General features: G+C 42.4%; 1 protein-coding gene across 2 annotated transcripts; it reads right to left on the bottom strand.

Moving 5' to 3' along the window:
* Positions 1–441: 441 nt before the first annotated feature.
* On the bottom strand, positions 442–23,451 carry YBX3 (Y-box binding protein 3). 2 transcript variants are annotated; one of them, XM_061205452.1, is made up of 10 exons: positions 23,013–23,451; positions 19,244–19,307; positions 18,222–18,255; positions 15,748–15,837; positions 13,736–13,858; positions 10,528–10,737; positions 5,979–6,076; positions 3,669–3,840; positions 2,992–3,091; positions 442–1,003 (listed from the first exon to the last, which is right to left on the bottom strand). In XM_061205452.1, exons 1-9 carry the CDS (start codon positions 23,275–23,277, stop codon positions 3,026–3,028), a joined length of 1,122 nt encoding a protein of 373 aa, XP_061061435.1. In that variant the 5' UTR covers positions 23,278–23,451; the 3' UTR covers positions 442–1,003; positions 2,992–3,025. The 2 variants fall into 2 exon arrangements, with proteins under 2 accessions (XP_061061435.1, XP_061061434.1); XM_061205451.1 differs by lacking the exon at positions 10,528–10,737 and having other exon boundaries at positions 23,013–23,362.
* Between the last annotated feature and the right edge of the window lie 614 nt (positions 23,452–24,065).

Below are 24,065 nucleotides of genomic sequence, written 5' to 3'. Positions count from 1 at the left end.
GAAATTTGTAGTGCAGTTGCAAAGAGGCCCCCTTCCTCTTTTCTGAAAGACACACATATATCAGCACGACACAGCAGTTGGTGCTGAAAACCTCTGCGGTTAGAAGTTCAAGGATATTAGAACTACTAACCCCTTCATTAACCTAAAGGAAGCTGTTAACCGAAATGTCATCAACCATCTCAACGAGGATTAGTCAAGAGCTAAGAGCACCAAACCAAACAGGCCTGTTGCTGAACTCAGATGTGAACTTGTTCATTCCAAAAACAACCCCATTTCCTATGCTCTCAGCTCATACGCCTACATTTACTAAAGAGCGCTACTCCACCTGTACCTTTGGCTCTGAGCTTACTATTCAGCGAACGAAGTGACGAAAAAAGACCAAAAAACAAAAAGACAAAACAACTCCAGCTGAGATAGGAAAACATACTTCAGCTGTACATCTTTTCCTTTCAAGGGTAAAAGTTTTATTTTTGAGGAATTTCATACTGCACATTTTCAAAGAGAGTCACATAAGAAAGCAAACTGTTATCCTCCCCTCATCCTCAAAATAAATAAGAAGGGCATAAAATTTCTTTTTAACTCGTGAAAGTTTAGCACCAGCATCCAAAATGAACAAAAAGGAAAAAAAAGCATTTACTACATATTTTAGATTTCTTTGGTTGGGGGGGGGGTCTCCCCATGTGGTATTAATATTTCTTCTTTCAATTCATATTACCAAAACAGTAAAAACCAGGAAAAAAATATAAACCTAGTGGCTGCTGAAACCAGGGAGGTTGCTCTCTTGTTCCGTGCAGGCATTCCCAGGATCTCAGCTGCTGGAAAAACTGGCTGACGCTTTCCTTGCATAGCTGTTTGCTTCGTAAAGAATAGTAGTGAGCATTCTAATGTCCACGTCTTGGTTATTAGTCTTCCACTTTATTGCTTGGATGTTTCTTTGGTGTTGGTAAGGTTGCGGTCTGCTTTTTGCTTTATTTTTTGAATGGTCATTAATTCTTTAGGTCACCTGGAAAAAATTCAAATCAAACTTATGAAGAGTGACAAGATGACCAAGAGTTAAAGAATAAAAAGGCAAAAATTATCTGTTTTTTATGTAGTTCAAAAAATCAATTTTCAAAAGCTCTAAACAAAATCTTACACTGTGTATCTTTTATAGATTTGTAAACTGAAACATTAATTTAATGGAAAATTTTTAATAAAACATTTTTATAAACCAGAACAGTCAGTACATAATAGTAAAAATTCTAGAAAATTCTAGAAAATTATCATCATGAAGCCTTTTCAAATAAATGATACTGCAGCATTGATAATTCTTCATAATCATTTTAGTGGCTGTACAGTATCTCCTAATATGGATATACCACAGTATTTAACCACTTCTCCAACATTAGATTGTAAATAGAAATTTTTTCCCCCTATATTTTGGATTATTTCTTTAGGAACAATACCTAAAAATAATGTTACCAAGTAAAAGTTTATGGCCAAATGATTAATATATAATTCCGTCAGTTAATGCGAGCAAGTGTGAATATGGAATTTATTTCTATAATAAACTGTCCATGCTACCCAGAGATAAAACAGAATATTCTCAGCATAGCAATTGTCTACCTAGTGAAAGGATAATTGAAATCCCAAACCTCTGCATATAAAAGCAGATGGCATTTAAAAAGTAGAAACTTAAAATGATCTCAAAATTTTACGAAATCTGAACAATTTTTGGAAAAATAACACTGCTGCTATGAGCTTTACAACCTATCTTTCAACTAAAAGCGAAGTCTTTATTTATGTAGTGAAAAGGGCAACAACCAAGAAATACTAAAAACTTAAACTTTCAGGACTTATTAGATGAAAAACCCAGAATGAAACCAACTATGGTTTATAAATTCTTTTAAGACTCGCTGAGCCAGTCTTTCTAGTATATTTCTACCTGTATAAATACAATTTCCAGGATCTTTAACAAGAAGACAGAAAAAAAGCAGGAAGCAACAATGAAGAAAAACAAGCTAACTTTTTTTTTTCTTTTGGCTGCGTTGGGTCTTTGTTGCTGCACGCGGGCTTTCTCTAGTTGCGGCGAGGGGGGGCTACTCTTCGTTGCAGTGCGTGGGCTCTAGGCACAGGGCTCAGCAGTTGTGGCACACGGGCTCAGTAGTTGTGGCTCGCGGGCTCTAGAGCGCAGGCTCAGTAGTTGTGGCGCACGGGCTTAGTTGCACCGCGGCATGTGGGATCTTCCAGGACCAGGGCTCGAACCCGTGTCCCCTGCATTGGCAGGTGGGTTCTTAACCACGGCGCCACCAGGGAAGCCCAAAACAAGCTAACTTTTATGGAGAGGTTACTCTTTGCCGCGTCCTGCTTAAGCACCTCATATGTGTTATCTCACTAAGTCTTTGCAGCAACCCTAGTGGGGAATCTAGTCAGTATCCTCATTTTACCAGCAGCCGACAGTACCGCTGCAGAGGATAAATCAACTGCTCAAGATCATTCAAGCAAATGACTACTAGTTCCTGCACTGGATATATAAACCCACTGGCTCTCACGTACTACACATACTGCCTCAAAATAATGTTGGTTATCAAAGGGAAAAGGGAAGGAAAAAACCACATTGTTGTTTACTCTACACATCACAGTGCTCTGTTATTCAAATGACGCCTGTCAGGCACTTTAAAATTATCAAATTGGCCACGAGGTGCCACAAAAGTGAAACTTTCAAAAGTTTTCTGAGGTGGTGATAATAGTTAACAACTGTCTATCTAGAAAAATGAATTTGACTCTCATTAACTCTGTCTGCACATTTGTGTCCCCAATGCCTAGCAAAATAAGATCAGCCTCAGAGATATTTCACCACCAAAGCCGCTCTTTCTCCAGAATCCTGATGGAGATCAGAAAGTTGGCCCAGATGAATTACAGAACTAGTTGAGACTGATCTGTGCTACTGTTGAGAAATCAGTGCTATTTAAAGAGAATATCAGCTCCTGTGCCAGCCGCCCGCGCTCCTACCTGCTGATGGTGAAGGTGCCTGGGGAGCCGGATGTTACTCGACACTGCTCTGCTCGGGGGCTGGAGCAGGGTTCTCAGACGGTGCTTCACCTGCCTTGGTCTGAAACACACAACAAAACCACAAACCAGAAACTAACTGATTCATACGGCAGTGGAAAGTTCAAGACTGAAAGGTCTCACAAGTCGGGATCTGTGAAGGTAAATCACTGTGCAAAATCTTAACTACTCTTAAAGTATGAGGAAAAAATTAGAACCACAGAAGAATGGCCTCCAGATGGCAACTCAACACCACTACTCTCCATAGCAAAAAGCCATAAAAAATATACAGTTGCTTCCAACATGTGCTGAGAAGCAGGTTCCTCTCTAAACGCTGTCTTTTGTTTGGAAAGCTCTAAACGTTCTAGCTAGAATGTTAACTGGTTGAATTCAAATATTTGGTTTGTGATATGTGCAGGGCATTCTCTCTCTCTGTCTCTCTCTATATATATATTTATACACACACACACACACACACACATATATAAATGAACAATGTTATACACAAAAATATATGATACATATTATACATATTTTAAGTCTCAGTTTTCAGATTATAAAACCACTCTTAGAAGGGAATACTAAAGCTTGACATGATTAAGGATGATCTGGCAGCATCCCCTCCGGCTGGCTGGACTCACCTCTTTGCCATCTTGTGCAGGAGCATTAGGAGGACGGGGGCGACGCCGATAGTTATAGGGGCGCCGGTATCCACGGCGAGCAGGTGGCTGGTTTGGACCATTGGCCGCTTGTTGATTCTCTTTATCTTCAGCCTCTCCAACCGCTGGGGCAGGTCGTGGGCGAGGAGGGCCCCTGGAGCAGAGAACACAGGAGAAAAGAGAACAGATGCCCTCAAGAACATCAGGGTTTTTTTATTTATTTATTTATTTATTTTTGGCTGCGCTGCGCAGCTTGTGGGATCTTAGTTCCCCAACCAGGGACTGAACCCGGGCCCTCAGCAGTGAGAGGGCGGAGTCCTAACCACTGGACCGCCAGGGAATTCCCAGGTTTTATTTTTAAAGATTAAAAAGTCAAGGGATCAAGACTTACTGCTAGAATTATGCACAGGCAAGTGGAACAAAGGTGTGGTGAAAAAACCCTATCTTTCTGTCATCTTCCCCCTTCACCTGAACACCGTGAACAAACATATACCGAACATACACTATGATCCTACCAGGCACTTTGACAGGCACTGAGGATGGAAAAATTAAAAAAGAAAAGCGCTCCCATATCTGCCCTCCATGGACAGCATGCAGTGGAGTCTAAGGGGATTCGACGTGGGAAGCAAACGAACATCGCTCACTGTGTGCCAAAGCCTGTGCTGGTGTGTTTTCACGTTAATCATCTAATTTAATTTCAGGGCTAATGCTGTGAGTTTAAGATTTACAGTAAGAAAACCAAGAGGTTTAAAGAGGGTAAGTATTTGGTTGAACCATAAAGGACTGCTGCTTTTATAGGTCAAAAAAGGTCAAATGCAACTTTGATCACACAGCTAGAGATTGACAGAGCTGGGGTTCACATACACTACTGTCTTTTTTCTGTTTTCCTGAAGACGTTTCTATGAAGCCTCTTTTATTTCCAAAGTCCCTTGTAATGAATCATTAGAATGACTATGTCTAACTCTGAAATGAATCCTGGGAGAAAAGAAGACGTAGAGTGTTACAAATCCTTCCCCAAATAATATACTTCCTCGCCTCCCAACAAACCCATATTGCCACACTTCAGGGTGGTATGAATGTCATTCGGGAATGAAGCTCCTCAAGGACAGGGTAAAGGAACAGGAAGGCTTATAATATAAAAAGCTTAAAAAGAATCTTAGGGAGTCTAGCCCAATCCGGTCTTCACAAGGGATAAAGCAGCAATAAAATAACACTCCTGCACTAATCTTTTTTTTTTTTTAATAAATTTATTTATTTTATGTATTTATTTTTGGCTGCGTTGGGTCTTCATTGCTGCACGTGGATTCTCTCTAGTTGCTGAGAGCGGGGGCTACTCTTCGTTGTGGTGTGCAGGCTTCTCATGGCGGTGGCTTCTCCTGCTGCAGAGCACAGGCTCTAGGCACACAGGCTTCAGTAGTTGTGGCTCGTGGGCTCCAGTAGCTGTGGCTCGCAGGCTCTAGAGCGCAGGTTCAGTAGTTGTGGCGCACGGGCTTAGTTGCTCCACAGCATGTGGGATCTTCCCGGACCAGGGCTCGAACTGGTGTCCCCTGCATTGGCAGGCGGATTCTTAACCACTGCGCCACCGGGGACGCCCCTCCTTCGCTAACCTTAACAATGTTGGTAGTAGTACTAATCGATTAATTTATTGAGGGCTTAATATACCAGGCATCACACTGATTACCTGAAACGCCTCAGTACATCTAACCCTATTGACAGCGGTAGAATATCCCTTACTGTCCACTGCATAAGCTGGCGACTAAGTCTAAGAGGAGTCCTGAAACTTGCCGGAGGAGATACAGCTACACAGGGGCTGCTAATCGTAGGGTGGGGATTTAAACACAGACGATATGATCTGTAGGCTGATTTAACCCCCGCATTAGACCGCCCCGGTTATCAGAATATTCAGTGTCCCAAACACTCGCTGGCAGCCAACTCTCCCTCCATTCATAGCACCACCACCGAATGAATGACCCATCAATTCATTTCCGCTTATCTCGTTAAATATAACAAAAATCCAGTATGACTTTACATCATGGGAAAGTTCTCAAAAGCAAATGCTGCTCTGGTACAGGGATAACTAAAAATCCTAATCGTTAAGCAGGGGGAATGCCACACAGCCGTGTGAAAACATGGATCGCAGAGCCCCTCCCACAACTTGGACATACGGTCCAAACAGCCACATCTTCTCATTACGTAAGAAATCCACAAAACAGACCTGCAACGTCCTCTTCCATCCTACCGTCGTTCACAAGTTCTGCAATCGGTCATTAGCTCTTAGAAAACGTTACCTACCTACGGTACCTTGCGCGGTAAGTCGGATTTCGATGAACTGGTCCCTGAAGTTGTGCTCCCTCTGGGACTCCATCCTTCATCTCTCCAATCTCACCCGCCTAGGAGGAGGCAAGGAGAGCCGAAGATGAGTGTCAGGCTACAGGATATGAGACACGGCACACAGTTGCCTTCAGAAATTGTTTTAAAAGGAGAAAATGAAAGGCTTCATTACAGAGCTGGGAACTCTCAATTCTAACAGTGAACTATGTACTGATTAGATCTGTGTGAATGACAGGAAAGAAAGAAAGACTCATTCCCACTAGACAGTCTTTTGCCTTATCCCAGTACACCTAAATTTATTTTACAATATTAAAAATTTTGAAGTGTTCCATTCACCTCTTGAAAGAAAACCTCTATTACAAAAGGAAATTGAATGATGTACTACACTGGAGCAAAGAGAATCTTTTCAGTCTTTTCAAACTCAGATCCACTCATTCTACAGACTGGGTATCCCTTCAATACGGTAATGGTTTCTACATTCAAAGTTTCCACCACACATTCACCTCTGATTTCTTCCTTTCACAATTTTTTCCTTTCATCTGTTTGCATTATTTATTGAAGTATAGCATTAAAAAAATAAAATATCCTTCCTTGAGAAATTTATTTTAAGCTGGGGAAATAATATATCGCAGAACTTCCAAGGGAAGAAAGAGCTAAAAACTAACAAACAAAAAAACCCACCAACAATCTCTGAGATTCTTTATAATACAGTCACATCTCAATCTTTATTTTTCCCCCTCAAAAGTAATATCCCTTCCTTCTCCGTATTTCACTAAGAAAAGAGAAGCAATTAGAGAAGAATCTCCACGTTCTTTCACCATCAAATCTACCAACCTACTGCATTTGCTTTTTCTTCTCGCATTACACTGATTAAGTGGTCCATGCTCACAGCCAAAGCCAGCCCCTCTTTCTGGCCTGCTAGGGCACTTGAACTCTCAATCCCCCACCCCCTTCTCTCCTCCATCATTTCCTTCCAGGCATATAAACATGTTGAAATAGCACCCATCTTCTCCAACTTTTTTCTTTAAATAATCACAAACTTACAGGACAGCTGGAAGTATAGACTCTAATCCTCAGACTCCATTCGAGTTTCACCAGTTGTCCCAGTAACGTTCTTTACAGCAAAGGGACTCATTTGGAACCATGCCTTGAATCTAGTTGTCTCTTTATCTGAACAGTTCTTCAATCTTTACTTGGTTTTCACAACCTTGACGCTTTTAAAGGTTACAGGAGCAGTTATTTTGTAAAACATCCCTCAGTTGGGGCTGTTTGGTGTCTTCTCATGATTTAGCTTATGCACCTTTGGAAGGGAAGCCACAAAAGTGGCACTGGATTCTTCTCACTGCATCCTGTCAGACGGCATATGGTTTCAATCCGTACCGTTACGGACAGTGTCCACTTTGAGAAGCAGTACGGCTCCTCCAGGGTAAGTTTACTCTATCCCCCTTTGTAATTTATGAGGATTTTGTGAAGAAGTACTTTCAAAGTCTATAAATATTTCACTCCTTATCAAATTCAATATATTTGTTTGTCTATATCTGTAAAGACTCATGGTTTTCTATGCTATTCAATGAGTTATAATCTGTTACTATCATTAGTGGCCAATGGGAACCCTTTCCAGCTGGCTCATGGCCTATTGGACGTGTCTCCAGCATTCTTTGAGCACTTCCTTGCTTTCTGGCACAGCAAGATGTTCCAGGCTCATATTGTACTCTCTCTGGCCTGGCTCTGAAATCAGCCGTTTCTCCAGAGGGGCTTCTTTTTATTGGAGAATGGTATTTATAAATGAAACATCAGGGGCCAGACATGCTCAATGCTATTAACGTGTCATTGACTTCAGGCCATTTTGGTAGGCAGAAATAAGGAACACACACACACACACACAAATACATAGGCACATACACACACTGTAAGTTACACATGCGTAAATGTGTGTATGTGTGTGTGTGTGTGTGGCATATTTGATCTGCCCAAGAGAAGATCTCCAAATGACTTCTGTGTTTCCGCCCAAACCTGGCCTCTCTTCACAAAGGTACCCTTCACTCCTCACACCACACGTTCACTCCATCATCACATGTTGCCCCTTCCATGCTGAAAACATTTCCTAAATCTGACCACTCCTCACACCTCCACTGCTAGCACTCTAATCTGTGCCCGCCTGATCCCCTCTCCACGGGGGAAGTACGTTAGCTGGTCTCCCTACTTCTGCTGTTGCCCCCCGGGGTCTAGCCTCCTTAAACTGTCCAGTGATTCCTCAAATACGTTCCTCCCCTATTTAGATCCCTTAACTGGTTTTTCAGCACATTTGGGGTACGTCAATAGTTCTTATCTTGGTCTACCCAGCATGCTTGACCTGCCCTAAGACAGCACCTTAATCTCACCTCACCCCTCTCTTCACTCACACCATCCCAAACACATGAGCCTCCCTTACTTCTCTGAACAAGCTGCTGCTTCCTCAGGAACGTTGATACACACACACACACACACACAGAAACAGCAACGAACATGTATAAAGGATAAGCCTTTACTGGAATGACAGAATGGGAAGAGACTGGACAGACAGACTGAGTTTAAACCAAGCTCTACCACTTCTTGCCCATGTAACCTTAGGTAAAAGTTGCTAATTTTTTAAACTACTCAAATCCCTTCATTTGTAACAACAACAACAAAAATCTGGATACCACTGCCAACTCCATAAAGCTGTAGGGAAAACTAAGAACTGATTTCAAACATCTGTCCCTTGGTGGATGCCAAACAATGCTGCTCCTTTTCCTCTGTCATATAATTCTTTTCTCACAGACTACAAACAGCTGATTTAGCTCAGTAACCAATTCGACTTATTTTTTAAATATCTAGAATTATTATCTTTAAAAAAATGGAAGTCATCTGGACACTGATATATCATGCTATATTACGTCCTCGGTACAGAAGGGAAATACTATTGGCCTTCATATTTTCATTTTTTTCCTGTTGTGTCCAATAAATTTCACAGTTTTGTATATACAATAGTAGAAAATGTTGGCAAAGGCTTTTCCATTTGACCTCAACAATCTTTACCATCTCAGAGATCTCTCTATAGTTTTAAGCCATTACATGGACAACCTGGAAGTAGCCTAAACTATACAGAAGAAAGTTCTACAAATTTTTGTTTGGTGCTGTTGGTTGGCTTAAGCCGACTTCTGTCACTGAACATTAAACATGGTATGTATTAGAAGGGTTCTAAGGAAAAACTGTTGAAGATTTCATGTTAGCTATTAAATGGGTAAGAATTTCAACCCAAGTTAAGAGAACTAAATGTGGTTACCAGAATATGCACATTTTCAAAATTAGTTTTCAACTTGCTCTTCTGCATCGCACCAAAGAACCCCTTTGTTCTGAACCTCCCATTCCTAAGGTGAAATATACTTTATTTCAAACGATCTAGAAAATAATCATCATATTCTCAAAAAAGTATGATATACACGTATATGCTAATACTAAGAAGGATTATTTCAGGAAGGTACTACTAATGCCCTAAAAATAAATGTGTATTCCAATCTCCCTGACTCTCCCTGTCCTCATTTCCTAGAGGCCCAGGGTGCTGCCCTCTAAAGAAACCTACTATGCCTCATGTACCCAATCTCTCCATATATGTAAGGCTACTTGTTATTTTTAGCACATTTGTCAGGGACAGCTGTTAAAGAGTAGAAGGGGAAAAAAAACAAGAAGCCATGTAGAAAGAACACAGTCATGCATGATAGGAAGGGAAAAGGGCAGCAAAGAGCAGACTGAACATAATGTTCAGTCAAAACACTTAGTAAAAAAACAAAAACCAAGGATACTAAGAGGAAGAAGTTGTAGCTGGTAGTAACTAACAAAAATGATGTCCTATCCCGAGATTTCCAAGTTTCCTGGGAACTGCAAAGCTGTTAAAAGGCTTATTAATTACAGGTCAAGTTCATGATAGTTGTATCAATATTTTGCAGTAAAAAGGAGAACCAATCGAGAATCAACAATCTCTACTCTGTGTTAGGTTTTCTTAATAATCAACACTATTTCATCTAAATTAAGGACTTTATATAGACATTCTCCAACCTGAGGCATCACACTAAGGTCTTTACCTTTGATTTAATCATCACAACCCCACAGTGAGGTAATTACCTCCATTCAATGGATGGCCAGGTTAACCTCAAAAGCTCACAGACGGAGGCAAGATTCAAATCCAGGCCCGCCTGGCTTCAGAGTTCAGTGCTTACACGTACCAGCTGTCTCTACTTTACGTCTCTCTTCCATAAACTAGAACTGTACCCTGTCCACCCAGCGTCCCCGGTTATAGGCACGGCCCAGGTGGTCGTGCTTGTAGAAGTGTGACTAGAATGACTGCTCTGAGAAGGCCGCCTAGTCTGCTTTGGAAGCATCGGGAAGGCAAAAGCAAGGTTTGATTTCCGGCCACTGGTGCTGGAGGAGGAGGAGGCGGAGGAAGGACGGAGGGGCGAGGACTGCTGAAGAGGAGCCCCCGGTGCAAGTTTACCTGCGTTCCGTTGGGATGGGGAAAGACCCGGGAGCGGCGGTCAGAGGTCTGTCCCACGTGGTAAGGCGGGAAGCGCCGCGGGTACTGGGGGCGGTACTGGGGGCGGTACTGGGGGCGGCGCCGCTGACTCAGGGCCCCAGCGAGCTGCCCGTCAGCGGCGGAGGCGCCAAATCCTTCGCTGCCGCTCCCTTCCTCCTCCTCCCCAGCGCACTAGCGAGGCAAGGAAACAGAGGTTCAGAAGACGCTTCGGCAAGATGAGAACCAAAGAGTACCATGTAGGGTGAATGTCAACGGAAGAAAACAATCTCTCCCCCAAAGGGAAAATCCCCTCTATTAGACGGACAAAAATGCATTTAACCCAGATTATCAGGTGATTACCTGGGATAAACCACATTTAGATTCAAGTAGATCTGCGCACATAAAATACCAAGAAGCAGAAAGGCAAGTGCAATCAATCTCTAACGAATTTAGTTCCCATCTAATTAGAATTGGTGAATATCAGCTGACCAGTCACCCAAAAAACATATACAAGTTTAGAATATTTAGCTCCACCAAATGTGTCTCCCCCAACATTGGCCATCCACTGGGGCAAAGGCGAGAAAAATATGTTTTGTGGTGTTATCAACAGGTTGGTCCTAAGTGGTTTGCTTCCTGGAGCAGTTCTCAAAGTAGGGATGGGGGGGTCTCTGAAACCCTTCCCAGGGGGTTATTGAGATCAAACTATTCTCATAATGCTGGTAAGATGCTATCTGTCTTTTCCCCTCTCATTCTCTCATGAGTTGGGGGGGGAGGGGAATCACCCAGAAACTACAGTGACACGTGGCTTCTTGGCAGCCCCAATGCAGAAGGAGCTGTGAGAATCCAGTTGTCTTCTATTAAACTGGAGATCAGTGATTTACAAAAACATAAAGCAACACCACTCTTCTCAGTTAAAAAATATAGTTTTCATGAAAAAAATGTTATTTATGTTTACAAATAATGAGCTTATTTTAAATAAACTAAATCTTTTAAATTTCTGCTTTACTTTCTAATACAATAAATATTAATAGGTATAAACACACATAAACAAAAACTCTGGGATCCCATATTTAAGCATATAAATGTGTCCAAAAACCAAAAGAGAACCACTGACTTATGGCATGATTCTCTTTATATGTTTAGGAATAAAGTTTTAATTGCACTTTAATAGACAGTAGTAAGTAATAAATACAGACAGTTTCTGAATATAATAAACCTTATTAACAAAGGGAAGTACTGACTCATTTTATATTTCCTGTATTTAAACTACCATATCACATACTAATATTTTATATCAAAAAAAAAAAAGCAAACAGCTAAATATCCCTCAAAGAATTTTTTATTTCAAATCCTACTTTACAGGGGGATTGCTATGCCAAAGGTAGTCTTAAGGGAAGCAACTATAATTTTTAAAAACGAACAAATTTAAAATGAACAAAATAAAATGACTGACATTGGGGTTGAGGATATTTAAGATTTAGAGCCCTCCAGAACAAAGCTCACACGGGCAACTCAATTCCCAAAGAGGAAAAGCTTCAACTACGGCCTCAACTAGTCTAATTTCAGAAAAACCAAGCCATTCTACAATTTAGAAAGCCTGTATCAGGTACAATCCCCAAATATGTAAAGACATATTAGCATAGAAAATGTTCACCAAAATAGTAAGGTTTTCTCTTCAGGTTTTCTGTATCTCTTGAGTCTTCTATAGCCAGATCTTTCGTTAAGAGTTTTACAAAATAAGAACAATGGCACCACCACTGCCAAACATACTCAATAAGCTGTTAGGACTTAAAGACATCACAACAGAAAACCTTCATTTATGTTTACTTTCAGAATTTTGATAATTTTATTTCTAAATATCTTTCACATGCATGACTTCAGAATTTCCAGCTGAGGAGAAAAGCCTTCAAAGGAAAAGTTTTCACTAAAGGTTTTCGCCCACTTTTACTTCTGAATTAACCTAGAAATCAAAATAATTACAACTAGAACTCCGTGAATCTGGTGAACTTGAAAGACTAAATGCTATGGTAGCTCATTTCTACCACCCCTACACATTTTTATTTTTAAAAATCACATAGGATAAGCAAAACATGGGTAAGAGAAATATAGAAATAGGAAAACAAGATGTCATAAGGAATCGGATAAAAATCAGTTTGGGCTGCGTGTGAAGATGACAGAATGAAGAGAGGAAGCATTTAGGTAAGCAGAAAGATATTCATCTATCAAAGTGTAGAGATAAGTCATTCTCAATCTGCAAATACTTTCTTCCGGTGAGATTTTTCAGAAGTTTCCCTTGGATGTTATACATAGCCACAATCCTGTGCTCACAAAGCATCTTGTGATGCTAAACCTTCTTCTTATCCTTCAAACAGACTTAGTGTTCGGATTTCATTCCATAGTACCAATCCCAGGTACTAACTCTAGAAACATCAAAAAATGACTCACATCTAATAGGATCCTCATGACCACAAACTGGACGGGAGTCTTTTTGGGTGCCTTGAGAATACTTTAAACTGAGCCTCCTAAGAAAACTCCAGCCGGACTTGGCTGTAAGCCCTTCCACCTGGATTGGTACCAATCTAAAGAACTAAAAATCCAGAGAATTACTTATTGCTTCTTTACTTTGAAATGATGGGAAATGCTATGCTAAATAAAATAGCTACGTAACTGAGGCAAATTACTTGATATTTCTGTGGCCAGCACTGTTCATCACTTATTCCTGAGCCGTTCCCCATTCCTCCTTGCCAACCAAAGGCTGACTTTCTTAGACATTAACAAGGGAGGAACAACAGATTCAAGCCAGTCACAGGAATCCCGGTCCCCTTTCCCAGTGAATGCCGCATGACGCGGTTCTGGCTGGGTAAAAGAGCCAAAGAAAGAGAAAACCTTTTTGACAACCTTGGCACAGCAACCTTCATTAAGCCTTCTCGTTACAAGATAATTAAATGACTGTTCCTTGCAGCCAAATACATACAAACTGATACAACTGCTGAATGGTAAGTTTCCCATAAGACCAGTAGATACAGATAAATTCTGGACATGAAAAATTTCCCGGCTCCCCCCACCCCCCGCCAAAAAAAAACCGTGTGTCTCCAGGAGAAGATACAGCATTTTTGTGCTCCAAGGATACACACTTGAGTTTAGATGTGTGCATTTCTTCAATCACTGATTAGGGAGAGAGACAACGTACATTACGGGGCGGTCCACGGCGTCTGCCGTAGTAGCCGCGTCTGTAGCGGCGCCGATCTGCAGCATATCGGCTCCCTTCCACGGGAACGCCGTCCGGGCCAGTCACATTGGCTGCTTCTGCACCCTGAGAAAGGGAAGAAGCAAAGACGGCCTCGGAGTTAAAAAGAAGCCAAAAGCACGGCCTTAGATAGCCAGAGGGTTGAAGACTGGCAGAACATACTAGAGATTCCTTCGGTGACCTCAAAAACACACCTATGTTTTAATAAGGTGAGCAAGGTGCTTGACATCCTGATTTAAATGTATACAGCTTGACACCTGAAACTAACACGACACTGCTAATCAACTATACTCTAATATAAAATAAAAAGTTAAAGAAATAGTAATAATAAATGTATACAGCTTGTCTGCTTCCACAACCTTTGCCTTCTTGTTTGATTCAAGAGCAGTATATATCTGTTTAAGGAACACAAACTGGTAAATATAATGCAACTGTAACAAAGGAATGCTAGACCAGGAGGAATATTCCTCACTGGAAAATAACTGAGATAATGTTCTCTTCCTAGAAAATGTTGAAACCTGTGTTACTCTGCGAGGTACTAAGAGAATCCACTCGTGGGCTCACATGGCTCTGTCAAGCACTGAGCTACTGAGAAGGAAACTTCTCCCAGCTTGGCAGCAGCAGGAATGAAGGGTCCTTGACTTAGCGTCCGCATACATACACAGTGTCCACAAATGTAGTCCCTCTCTAAACCTTCTTCTTATCCTTGAAACAGACTTAGCGTTCGGATTCTCACATGGACAAATGGATAAAGTAATGCTTCAAAAGTATAAAAAGTTCGGACAAAGGAGATTCAAAAGAACGCATTTCCCACTCTACATCAATTTGTATAACCTCAAATTCTGAAAATATAGAGGTAAAATTAACCTGGCAAAACAAAATTTTAAGAGTTGTGTGAGACATTAGAGATCATTACAGGCCAGCATTTGCAGGTAGATAATTTGAAACTCCAAGAGGTTTGCAAGATACCCTGGGGATCACATTGGTAGAGAAATCATTTAAATTTCTACATTAGGTGGAATAACGTTGTTTTTCTTTCAAAACAGAAAACAGTTTGAGAGCTGCGAAGAATATGGACTATGGAATGAATGGTGTGTATGTGAAAACAGCACTCATTTGGGAGTGAACTAGTCATTCACTCAGCTTGTAATTCAGCTGCCACGATCAGCCTCCATGGCAGCAGTACCATATATGGCTTTAAAATATTTTTATTCTTATCCTATATTGTTTTACTGATACCTAGAATATGCTGTTGATTAAAAACAAAGCATAAAGGACATTACTAATATTGGAATTAAGTATATAACAGCATAAAAAAAAAATCTGTAGATGCGCGTCAAGATGATCCATTAGCTTCTTGGCCCGTTCTTCATCTGAAGATGGTTGTTATACAGTCTCTCAAGATGCCTCTGGCTTTCCAAAACCCAAGCCAAAGAGAAAACACAATGATTATATTTGATTTGAATCTTCTTTTATTGAGATTAAAATATTCTTTACTGTGTATTATTTGTGCAGAAGTGCTTACAAATCACAGCCTAAAAACTTTACTCTTAGAAAAAGATATCCTTGTTTTTTGCTTCTTGTGTTTTTTGGTTTCCTATTATGCACATGTTAACTTTTAAGAAATAAATGTTATTTTAAAAACCCTAAAAAGAGATATCTTTTGCCCCAAAGCAGCTTTTATCTATTTTTAATACTATAAAACAGTTTAATTTTAAACTACACTTGAATATACATTTGGTACCAAAATAAAATGTCATCTTATACCTTGAGAAATTAGCTTTTCCTTCCATGATTAAATAGGGTTCATCGTTTATTAAAATAGAAATTAAGATGTTCTTTTGTACTACATCAAACAATGTACATAATGACAAATTCATAAAGGGCTGAGAGACCATTTACTATGCAAGAGAGTTGTGCCAGCACCCTGGATACCCAGCCACAATTCCTCTCACCTTCTCTCCTTCAACCACATCAAACTCCACAGTTTCTCCATCTCCTACACTGCGCAGATATTTCCGTGGGTTATTCTTCTTGATGGCAGTCTGTCAAGAGAACACAAAATTTTAAATGAAGTATGTGTCAAAACTGGCCACAGATTTCATTGCTCTCAAGTTTACTGGCTATACTGAAGAAATTGTTGATCTAACATTACTTTTAAAAATTACTCTCCCAACTAACCTGGATCTCCAAAACAACAAAAACGAAACAAAAAACAGTAAAAAACTATGTTCCACATTACTGTCTTGATTCATGTTAGCCTTCAAAATTCATCTTGGTAGTTGGGTTAAACAGAATGCGCAGTTGCAGCCTGATGACCTAGTCGTGATACTGGATAGATGACCTCCCTCACTCTGTTAAGTGTCTTAGATTCAGACTATATCTCCATCAGTGCAGGGGGCTGGTGGGGGGATGCCTTCATGAAATCTTATATACACACATAAACACAAAAATACGGGGACATAGATTTCTGTACACAAGAGAAACTGCTAACCTCGAAGAAATTTTTAAAATGCCAAGGGGATAAATATTTCTGACAGAATATACGAAATTACCTCAAGAACAAAACATTGCTGATCACCTTCTCCCCTCCCATTTTACGGATGAGGAAACCAACTGGAGGCTGATAAGGGATTTATCTGAGGTTATAAAAATACAGCCCGGGGGAAGAGGAGGGGAGATGGGGGACATTTATACCCCTTGTACTGTAACTCTATGATATTTATTCAAATTTTTCTCATCACACCATTAGTATGTCAACTTATCCCTACACACTCCCTGATAATACATTAAAAGTTAATGAAGATGTTATCCTGCATTGAACATCTGCACCTAAATATCTGCTTATGACTAGGCCTCTCTCCTTCAGTCAGTGGAGGGAAGAGAATAATTCCTGCAACAAATTCCCCATTTCTTTAGCTGGTATCTCTAAATAGTTAAAGGGGCTCTGAGTTTCTATGGAACTAGGTCAACCTTATTTTATAAAGCGATTAGGCATGTGTAATCCAGCCCTTCCCTTACTCTGAGTAGGAGGGAGGAAAAAAAAAAAAAAAAAAGAAATGAGCCAATAGGGCAGAGACCTCACCCAGAGAGGAAAAAGGCAGCTCAGGACAGGATATACTCGCAGGCCTTGAACCCTCAGCCGGTCCAAAAACAGCCCCTCCCTGCCGGCTCTTCCCTTTTTCCTGTTAAACTGGGCAAGCCTCAACACACTGAGGTGACTCACCGCCCAGCTTCACAGGGGGCTGGAATCAGGTCAGTGAAGCTGGCCGCGGGCACAGAAACTTGTGAGGTCCTTTTACTCCAGCAGTCACCAAAAGGCAGCGTTCTTACCCCAAAAGGTCTATTAACCCCTAGGTGTTATAAGCAACACTCCCCTTCAGTCTGTTATGACTTTAAAAGTCCTTGTGTCTGAACCAAACAATCTACCCCAGTTACCCAGGAGCAACTGAAATATAACTGATAGAACCACAACCAGAGAGCTTTTTCTCAGCTATCACTCTCGCCAGTCACCAAACTCCACCCCATTATGCACACGATCCTGAACAGAAGGAAACAAAAACACAGAAAACCAGACGCTTGACAGAGCCCTGGAGGTGAACGTGCTGGTATTGGTACCTGCCTCTGCACTTCTTTGTTGTTATACACTGAGAACTGCACACATACGCGAGACAATTCACTGAACACTAAATATACAAAAAGAACAGTAAGCGCACATGCTTCTTTTAACCTATTTTTCCAAGCAAGTCCAGGATACAGAACAACAGAATAACAACTTAGGCTAAGAATGTAAAGAAAGACTGAGCTTCCTGTACAGAGAAGCCCGTGTTTTCCATATTTTACCCATTTTCTACATTTCCTTTGAATCTAGGGGGCTGCGGGCCTTCCTGACCTGGACATGAGCTAAGCGTGTCTCGTTCTCGCAGGAGAGAGGACTATCCTGGGAGTTGGGAGTTTCCTAATGTCTTAGATACACACACCCTAACCATCTGCTTCACTGTGCTATTTACTTCAAGTTCAAGCTGCTCTGATGGAGGAGCTTTAACCAATACACAGCCAGGCACAAGGAAGATGGGGTCCAGCCCAACACAAGGAAGAACCACAGTCAGGGAGCATAGGATGCTAACATGGAAACAGAAGGGCTTTAGCTAAAGACTCAAAGGCATTAAAAATTAGAAAGTGGTCTGATTATTACTTCATGAGACTGCAAAAATAAAAACTGTCTGAAAACAGTTAATATGATGGGACAGAAGAGCTTATGTGCAAATCTTAAAATGTAGAACTGGGCTCTCTTGCCAAAATAAAGTCCCAGAAAGAGTTTCGAGTAGAACAATAATGTGTAGGACTTCACTTTGGGAAAGGGATTAATAGCACATTACAGACGCCCCTCTCCTCACAGAGCAAATGTCACACTTATCATCACTCTTACCTGATGTACGAATACATCTTCTTTGGTATCATTTCTGTTGGAAGACAAAAAGCTCACAATTAAAGGGACTAGGTATGTGGAAAAACTTAAAAGAACAGTTTAGATCCTAAGACCTCAAAACACAGCATAAATGTTTGTTTCTCCTCTAAACTCAATTCAGATGCCTCAAATCAATCCTCCTTAAAAACTTCTAAACCCAAAAGCTATCCACCTCACTCCTCCATACGACAACAGTGCTTGGACCCAAGCATACAGATTCAACCTACAGAAACATCCCTTTCTTCTCATCTCTCTCTAAATCACATGGTGTGTAACCAGAGCCCTAGATTTCCCTCCCAGCGAAAGCAAAGCAAGACAGCTAAAAGGACAGGGCACAGCTGTGAACTAGGCTCTCCTTACACTGAAACCTAAAACACCCCCCCCCAAACTGCCACCACCCACCAAAACATACAAGGAAGAAACTGGAGGAATTTTTTTAAAAAGGGGGGCCTGGGAGGGGGAATAGAGAAAAGGATGGTATCGTATAAAAACATCAGAATACCCCCATAGCTTACAGCTGTGTTCTCATTCCTACATGGTTAGAAGTTACCATGGTTTAAAGAAAACACTATGGTTTCTACAGGACTTGGACCAGACCTGGGTTACAGATCCAGCTCAGTTACTCACTAGTTGTGCGACCTTAGGAAAGTTGCTTACCCAGTCTAAGACTCCACTTCTCCATCTGTGAAATTGTGGATACCAACTCAATTATCCTGAGGCCCTTCCCATTTCCCATTTATCCTCCGCACCGCCACCTTTTTTTTCTTTTAATGACTAGATTGTATAAAATAAGTACTTATCAATGTTTTAGAAAGGTATTTTAATTAATGTTTAATGATCAGTAGCTTAGAAATGAGAATATTTACGGTGCTCAGAAATCTGAAAACTTACACAAGCCATTCATAAAGTATGGGAAAAGACACCAACAGCAGGTGCCACAGCATGAGTAGGTATTTAAAACATGTAGAGGTACACACACCTACCGATTTATAAATCCGTATCCATTTCTGACGTTGAACCATTTGACAGTGCCAAGGACTTTGGTGGCTAAAATAGGATTAAACAGATAAATTAGTATCTGACCTACAAAAAGATAAAGCTCATACCACTAAGGTCTTGATAGCATTATTTAAAGCCTAAACATACCCGAGGAAACCATTAAAAGCTTAACTCCAAAGTATACTGGGAGAAGAAAATGGAGCAAGTGAAGCTATCACAGGGAAATACTTTTCAGAAAGACTAAACCTTTCTTCCTCATGAAACTTTTCAATAAAGTCCTAAGATAAGGAGTGGTCGTAAGTCTATACAATTCTGCCATAATTAAAACTGAGAAACACTGCTTAAAGAAAAACGAAGCAAAACACACTCTTTAAAGCTTTACAACAGAAAAATATTCTAAGTGCAAAAGAAGGGTCACAGCGAAAACAACTGTAGACACATGAACAAGGTAAGTACCGACCACCTAACACATCACTTTCATCACACTTTGAAATAGTCGGCAAACTACATAGTGAAATAGTAGCTCCTTGTTAATAGCTCATCTACAGGGACCTGAAGAAACTTGTCTGGGTGCCAGATGGGGGCCTATCAAAGAAGTGGAGAGTAATAATAGAACTGAGGCCGGCTCAGCCCAGTTCTGTACTTACCACCCTGAGACATGATGTAACAGGCCTCTTCAAACCAGTGATGAATTTGGGATTCTGTTTCATTGTTTACCCTACTCTCTCCATTTGGTGGGAATCAAACCCTCAGCATTTTCTTATCACCTCCTCCCCTTTAACTTGATTATTGTCTCTACTTTCCCTCATGAGTAGGACCATTTCTGTAGAATGCCAGATCTTAATAGAACTCAAGAGAAGGAATCTAAACAAACAGTATGGTCATAGAATTTATACTTCATAGATTCACATTTGTTTCAGCCATTTATTATTTTAGATGACTCCCCTGAATCAACTGTGAATACCAAATCCAGTACCTCTAGAAATGCCTATGCCTAAATTCAGGAAAGGCATAAAGCAATTATCAAGACTCAGTGCAACAGGAAGTGTGACAATAGAGTACCTTTAAAGAAGAAAAAAGCTTAGTAGAAAATAAAAGTAACAACATTAATCCATGCTACCTCTCTGTGTGATATAGAGTGTTTAATTTCCAAGGATAAACAATAAAGATTTGGCTTTTAAATTCAAGACTAAAACAGTAATTAGGACTTACTTTGCTGTGGGCAGGGTTAGTTCTGAGTTTTGCTAGATTGATATGCTTGGGGAAGTATTTTAGCTCTTTGTAAAAAAAAAGAAAAACAAAAAACTCTTTATGTCTTCAAAGTCATTCAGCCCACCATTTACTGAGGAATCTCCGGCTCTTAGGCTAAGTAAGGAAGATCTCTCCAATGAAGAGATTAAACTATTAAAATCTTCAGTTTTAGGCCATTTAAATTAGAGCAGCAGGGCAAAGAGGAAAAAAACATTCTATGCTTTGGATCCAAATGTACACAGAAGACTGGTTTTGATAAATCATATGCTTTTAAATTGCACATTATTTCAAATGATACGCTTTTTGTGTCTCCCTTCATTTGCCCCAAAATTAATGACCTAGAAAAATATAAGGAAAATATAAAGTTAGGAACTCTTTTTGATTCATTTTCATATAGTTAATGTCTATAGGCACTGTCAAAGGCATAATCTTGATTTAAAAAGCAACACTAAGAGTGAGAAAGATGAAAGTGATTTTCAAGTATAACTTCAATCCAGGCTGAAGGTTATTTTTACTCCCATTGTAGTTTTAAAAAATTTCCTAATTCCACAAATATTGCTAATGACTTCATAAGGCCAAACACATCCATGCACTCTTCTTGCTTTAAAACCATAAACTCACTTTATATACACAGAACGGGAAGTGGGGACGGAGGAAGACCATCAGGCTTCATTAGGAGGGAAGTTTTCCTTCAGTCCTGTCAACTACTTTCCCTGGCCTGTGGCTATGCACTGAAGTTTAGAACCGTTTGTAAAAACTAGAATGTGAGAATCCCAAACCAGAATTCCATTTCAGTCAGCACTGCGCCTGGCACATTTTAGGCACCATGTGCTTGCTTGGCTAAGGAAAGGAGATGGCAGAACACACTGGACAGAGATAGTATTGAAATGTCATGCAGAAGTCTGTCCTTGCTTCTGAGAGTTGGAATGACAGTGGAAAGATCCAAGACCTCCAGACTCATCATCACCAGGGATGTGCCTTAAGAGCAGTTGGTGGTTGAGGAAATTGATTGATCTGTTTCCTTCATCTTTAAAGATATCTTCTTCAGTTTAAAATTCAGGAGTTTAGTTAGATCCAGAAAGGTACAAGGATCAAGCGAAAAACTGCAAATTTTCCTTTATGCAAAAATCAGTCAAATTAAGAATATATCCTAACACTGCTTTGGATAAGCCACGGTTGTCTCTCTGACATTTTGCATGGAAGTGTTCCAAGACACACTTGTTGCAAACAATATCACAATAGGACACAGACTGGACTGAAGCAACTTTTAGCCCAGGGAAATGAGGGCTATTTTGTTTCTTAACCTGCACATGTTACATTTAGCATGTTGTTTGACAGTAACTGAGTAAAATTCAGCCCTGTGGGGAGGAGGAAAAAACAAAAAAACAGGAAAACAGGCCTCTCAAGGCAGGAAATATGGAATCGTATTAAACTTTCTTCACGTTATTCCCCCAATTTTCTTCCTAGAAAATTGGGCAGGCAAGGCTCAGAGAGATCAAACACGCCCCATCCAAAATACTGAAAATTTCTCGGAAGCATCCTACACCATCTCTGGCCTTCCCCGTTTAATACAAAGAGGGAGTGATAGAGCACACGCCCTCTGTGAGCCTGTTTTAAGGCCTCACACAGGGCGTTACTTAAGGAGAGAAGGCTGAAATACTCGACAAAACCAACAACGACCACAGCCGTCCTTTGCGATACTCTGCGCCCCCCACCCGACCTGAACACCTCAACTTCCGAGCTCCCTTCCTAAGTTACGAGTCCCAAGATAACGCTGTTGTGAACTAACGTCATACCCGCGCTTCCGACGAAGTTTTTTCAGCTGCTGCACCAAAGGCTTTCCCACAATCCAGGAAGAAGAGAGTGATTGGTAAACACTTCAGTGGTTCACTGCAGCAGCGGGCACAGAGAGGGAGGAGGACGCAGGACTAAGACCCAAGTTTCCCGGAGAGGATTGCAACACCTCTCCGCCGGCAAGTGGCCGACAGAAGCATGGCCTCGTTCCCGCGCCCCCGTGGGAAGGGCGTCAGGGACAGACACCTGAGCCTTCCCAGCAAGAAGCCTTTCCACTTTTCCCTCCCCCGTCTCCTCTGAGCGCCTTCCTCTCCCCGAAGGAAATGCTCTCCTCACCCAGATCCTACGCGAAGACTCCAAAGTCCCCGTCCCACGTGGGTGCCTGTCCCATCCCTACATCCACATCCATCCCAACCCCGTGTCCTCTCTCCCGACTGCCGCTCCTCTCCCCGTCGCACCGACGGATGCTTCGCCACGGGATGCGACAGGGCCCGCCTAGGGGGCCCGAGTTAAGAACCCAATCTCCGGGCCCAGGACCAGGAGGAACATGCTCGGGCGGCCGGGAGCGCAGGGCGCCGCGCGCTCGCTCGGCAGCGCCTGCGGGACCGCGGCCACCGGCGGCGGGGACCCGACGTCCCCGGGGACCTCGTGCTGTCAGCGATCCCGCCCCCGCCCCGGGCAGCCCCCACCCTCCCGGGCCTGACTCACCGAGAACTTTCTTCTCCGCGTCTTCACTGCCCGCGGCGGCCGAAGAGGCGCGGGCCGCGGTGCCCGGGGCCGCGGGGGCTGCGTCCCCGCCGGGGTTGCCCGCGACCAGGGCGGCGGGCGCCGGGGCCGGGGCCTGGGGCGCGCCGCCGCCGCCGCCGCCCGCCGGGCTCTTGGGCGCGGGGTCCTGGGGGGCCGCGGCGGCCGCCTCCGCCGGAGCCTGCGGGAGGGTGGTAGTGGTGGTGGTGGCCTCGCCCGCCTCGCTCATGCCGCCTCCTCCGCTCTCCCTCCGGCGCCTCGGTGGCGGTTGGTCGGCGGTTAGCGCGGCTGGAGGTCGCGGCGGCCGGGGCTCGCTCTTCGGGAGGCCGGTGCGGATCTCGAGGCGCTGGCGGCGGAGGCGGCTCGAGCTCTCGGGCTGCGCGCTCGCTCTTGGGCTCCTCGTTGGATCTTACTGCCCCAAAAATGGCCCCGCACAAGTTTTTCTAGGCGGCGCACGGGCCGGGGAGGGAAGAGGGTGGGGAGAGTTGGCTCCGGAGTTGGGCATCGACTTCATTAGCATTTAAAGGCGCCCGCTGCCCTTTCCGCCCGCCTAGCGGCGCGGGAGGGAGCGCCGGGGCCGAGGGGCCGGGGAAAGGAAGGCAAGGGTGGATCTGAGCTTTGGCAGGCTGCTCTGGAGTCTTCTGTGGAGCACGCGCTGCCGTCCCTTTGTTGGAGCGAGGCAGCGGGGCTCTCCCTCCTCGCCACATCTTCCAGGAGGGGCAAACTAGGGCATCCAAATGACGGGGCGCTTGTCTCTCCCAAACGCTCGTTCTTAAATCCTTTCTAGTTACCCATTCAACATTATGAAGCACCAGAAACCGTTTCTGATACAGCAATGAGGAGCTGGAATACTACAATCTTAAGGCTATTTGGCTACTTCCTCCTGAGAGATAAGTTACGGATGATTTCGTCTATGAGCCACAGGTGAGGAAACTGAAGTCCAAACCTCCGAGAATGTCAATATCAGTTTACGGCAATGTAACCGGCAGCAAGTAACGAGCTGTTAATATGCATATA

The sequence above is a fragment of the Eubalaena glacialis genome, chromosome 11, assembly GCF_028564815.1.
Source record: "Eubalaena glacialis isolate mEubGla1 chromosome 11, mEubGla1.1.hap2.+ XY, whole genome shotgun sequence".
Classification (NCBI taxonomy): domain Eukaryota; kingdom Metazoa; phylum Chordata; class Mammalia; order Artiodactyla; family Balaenidae; genus Eubalaena; species Eubalaena glacialis.
The sequence above is the reverse complement of the archived record's forward strand: the minus strand, read 5'-3'. Positions and strand labels throughout refer to the sequence as shown.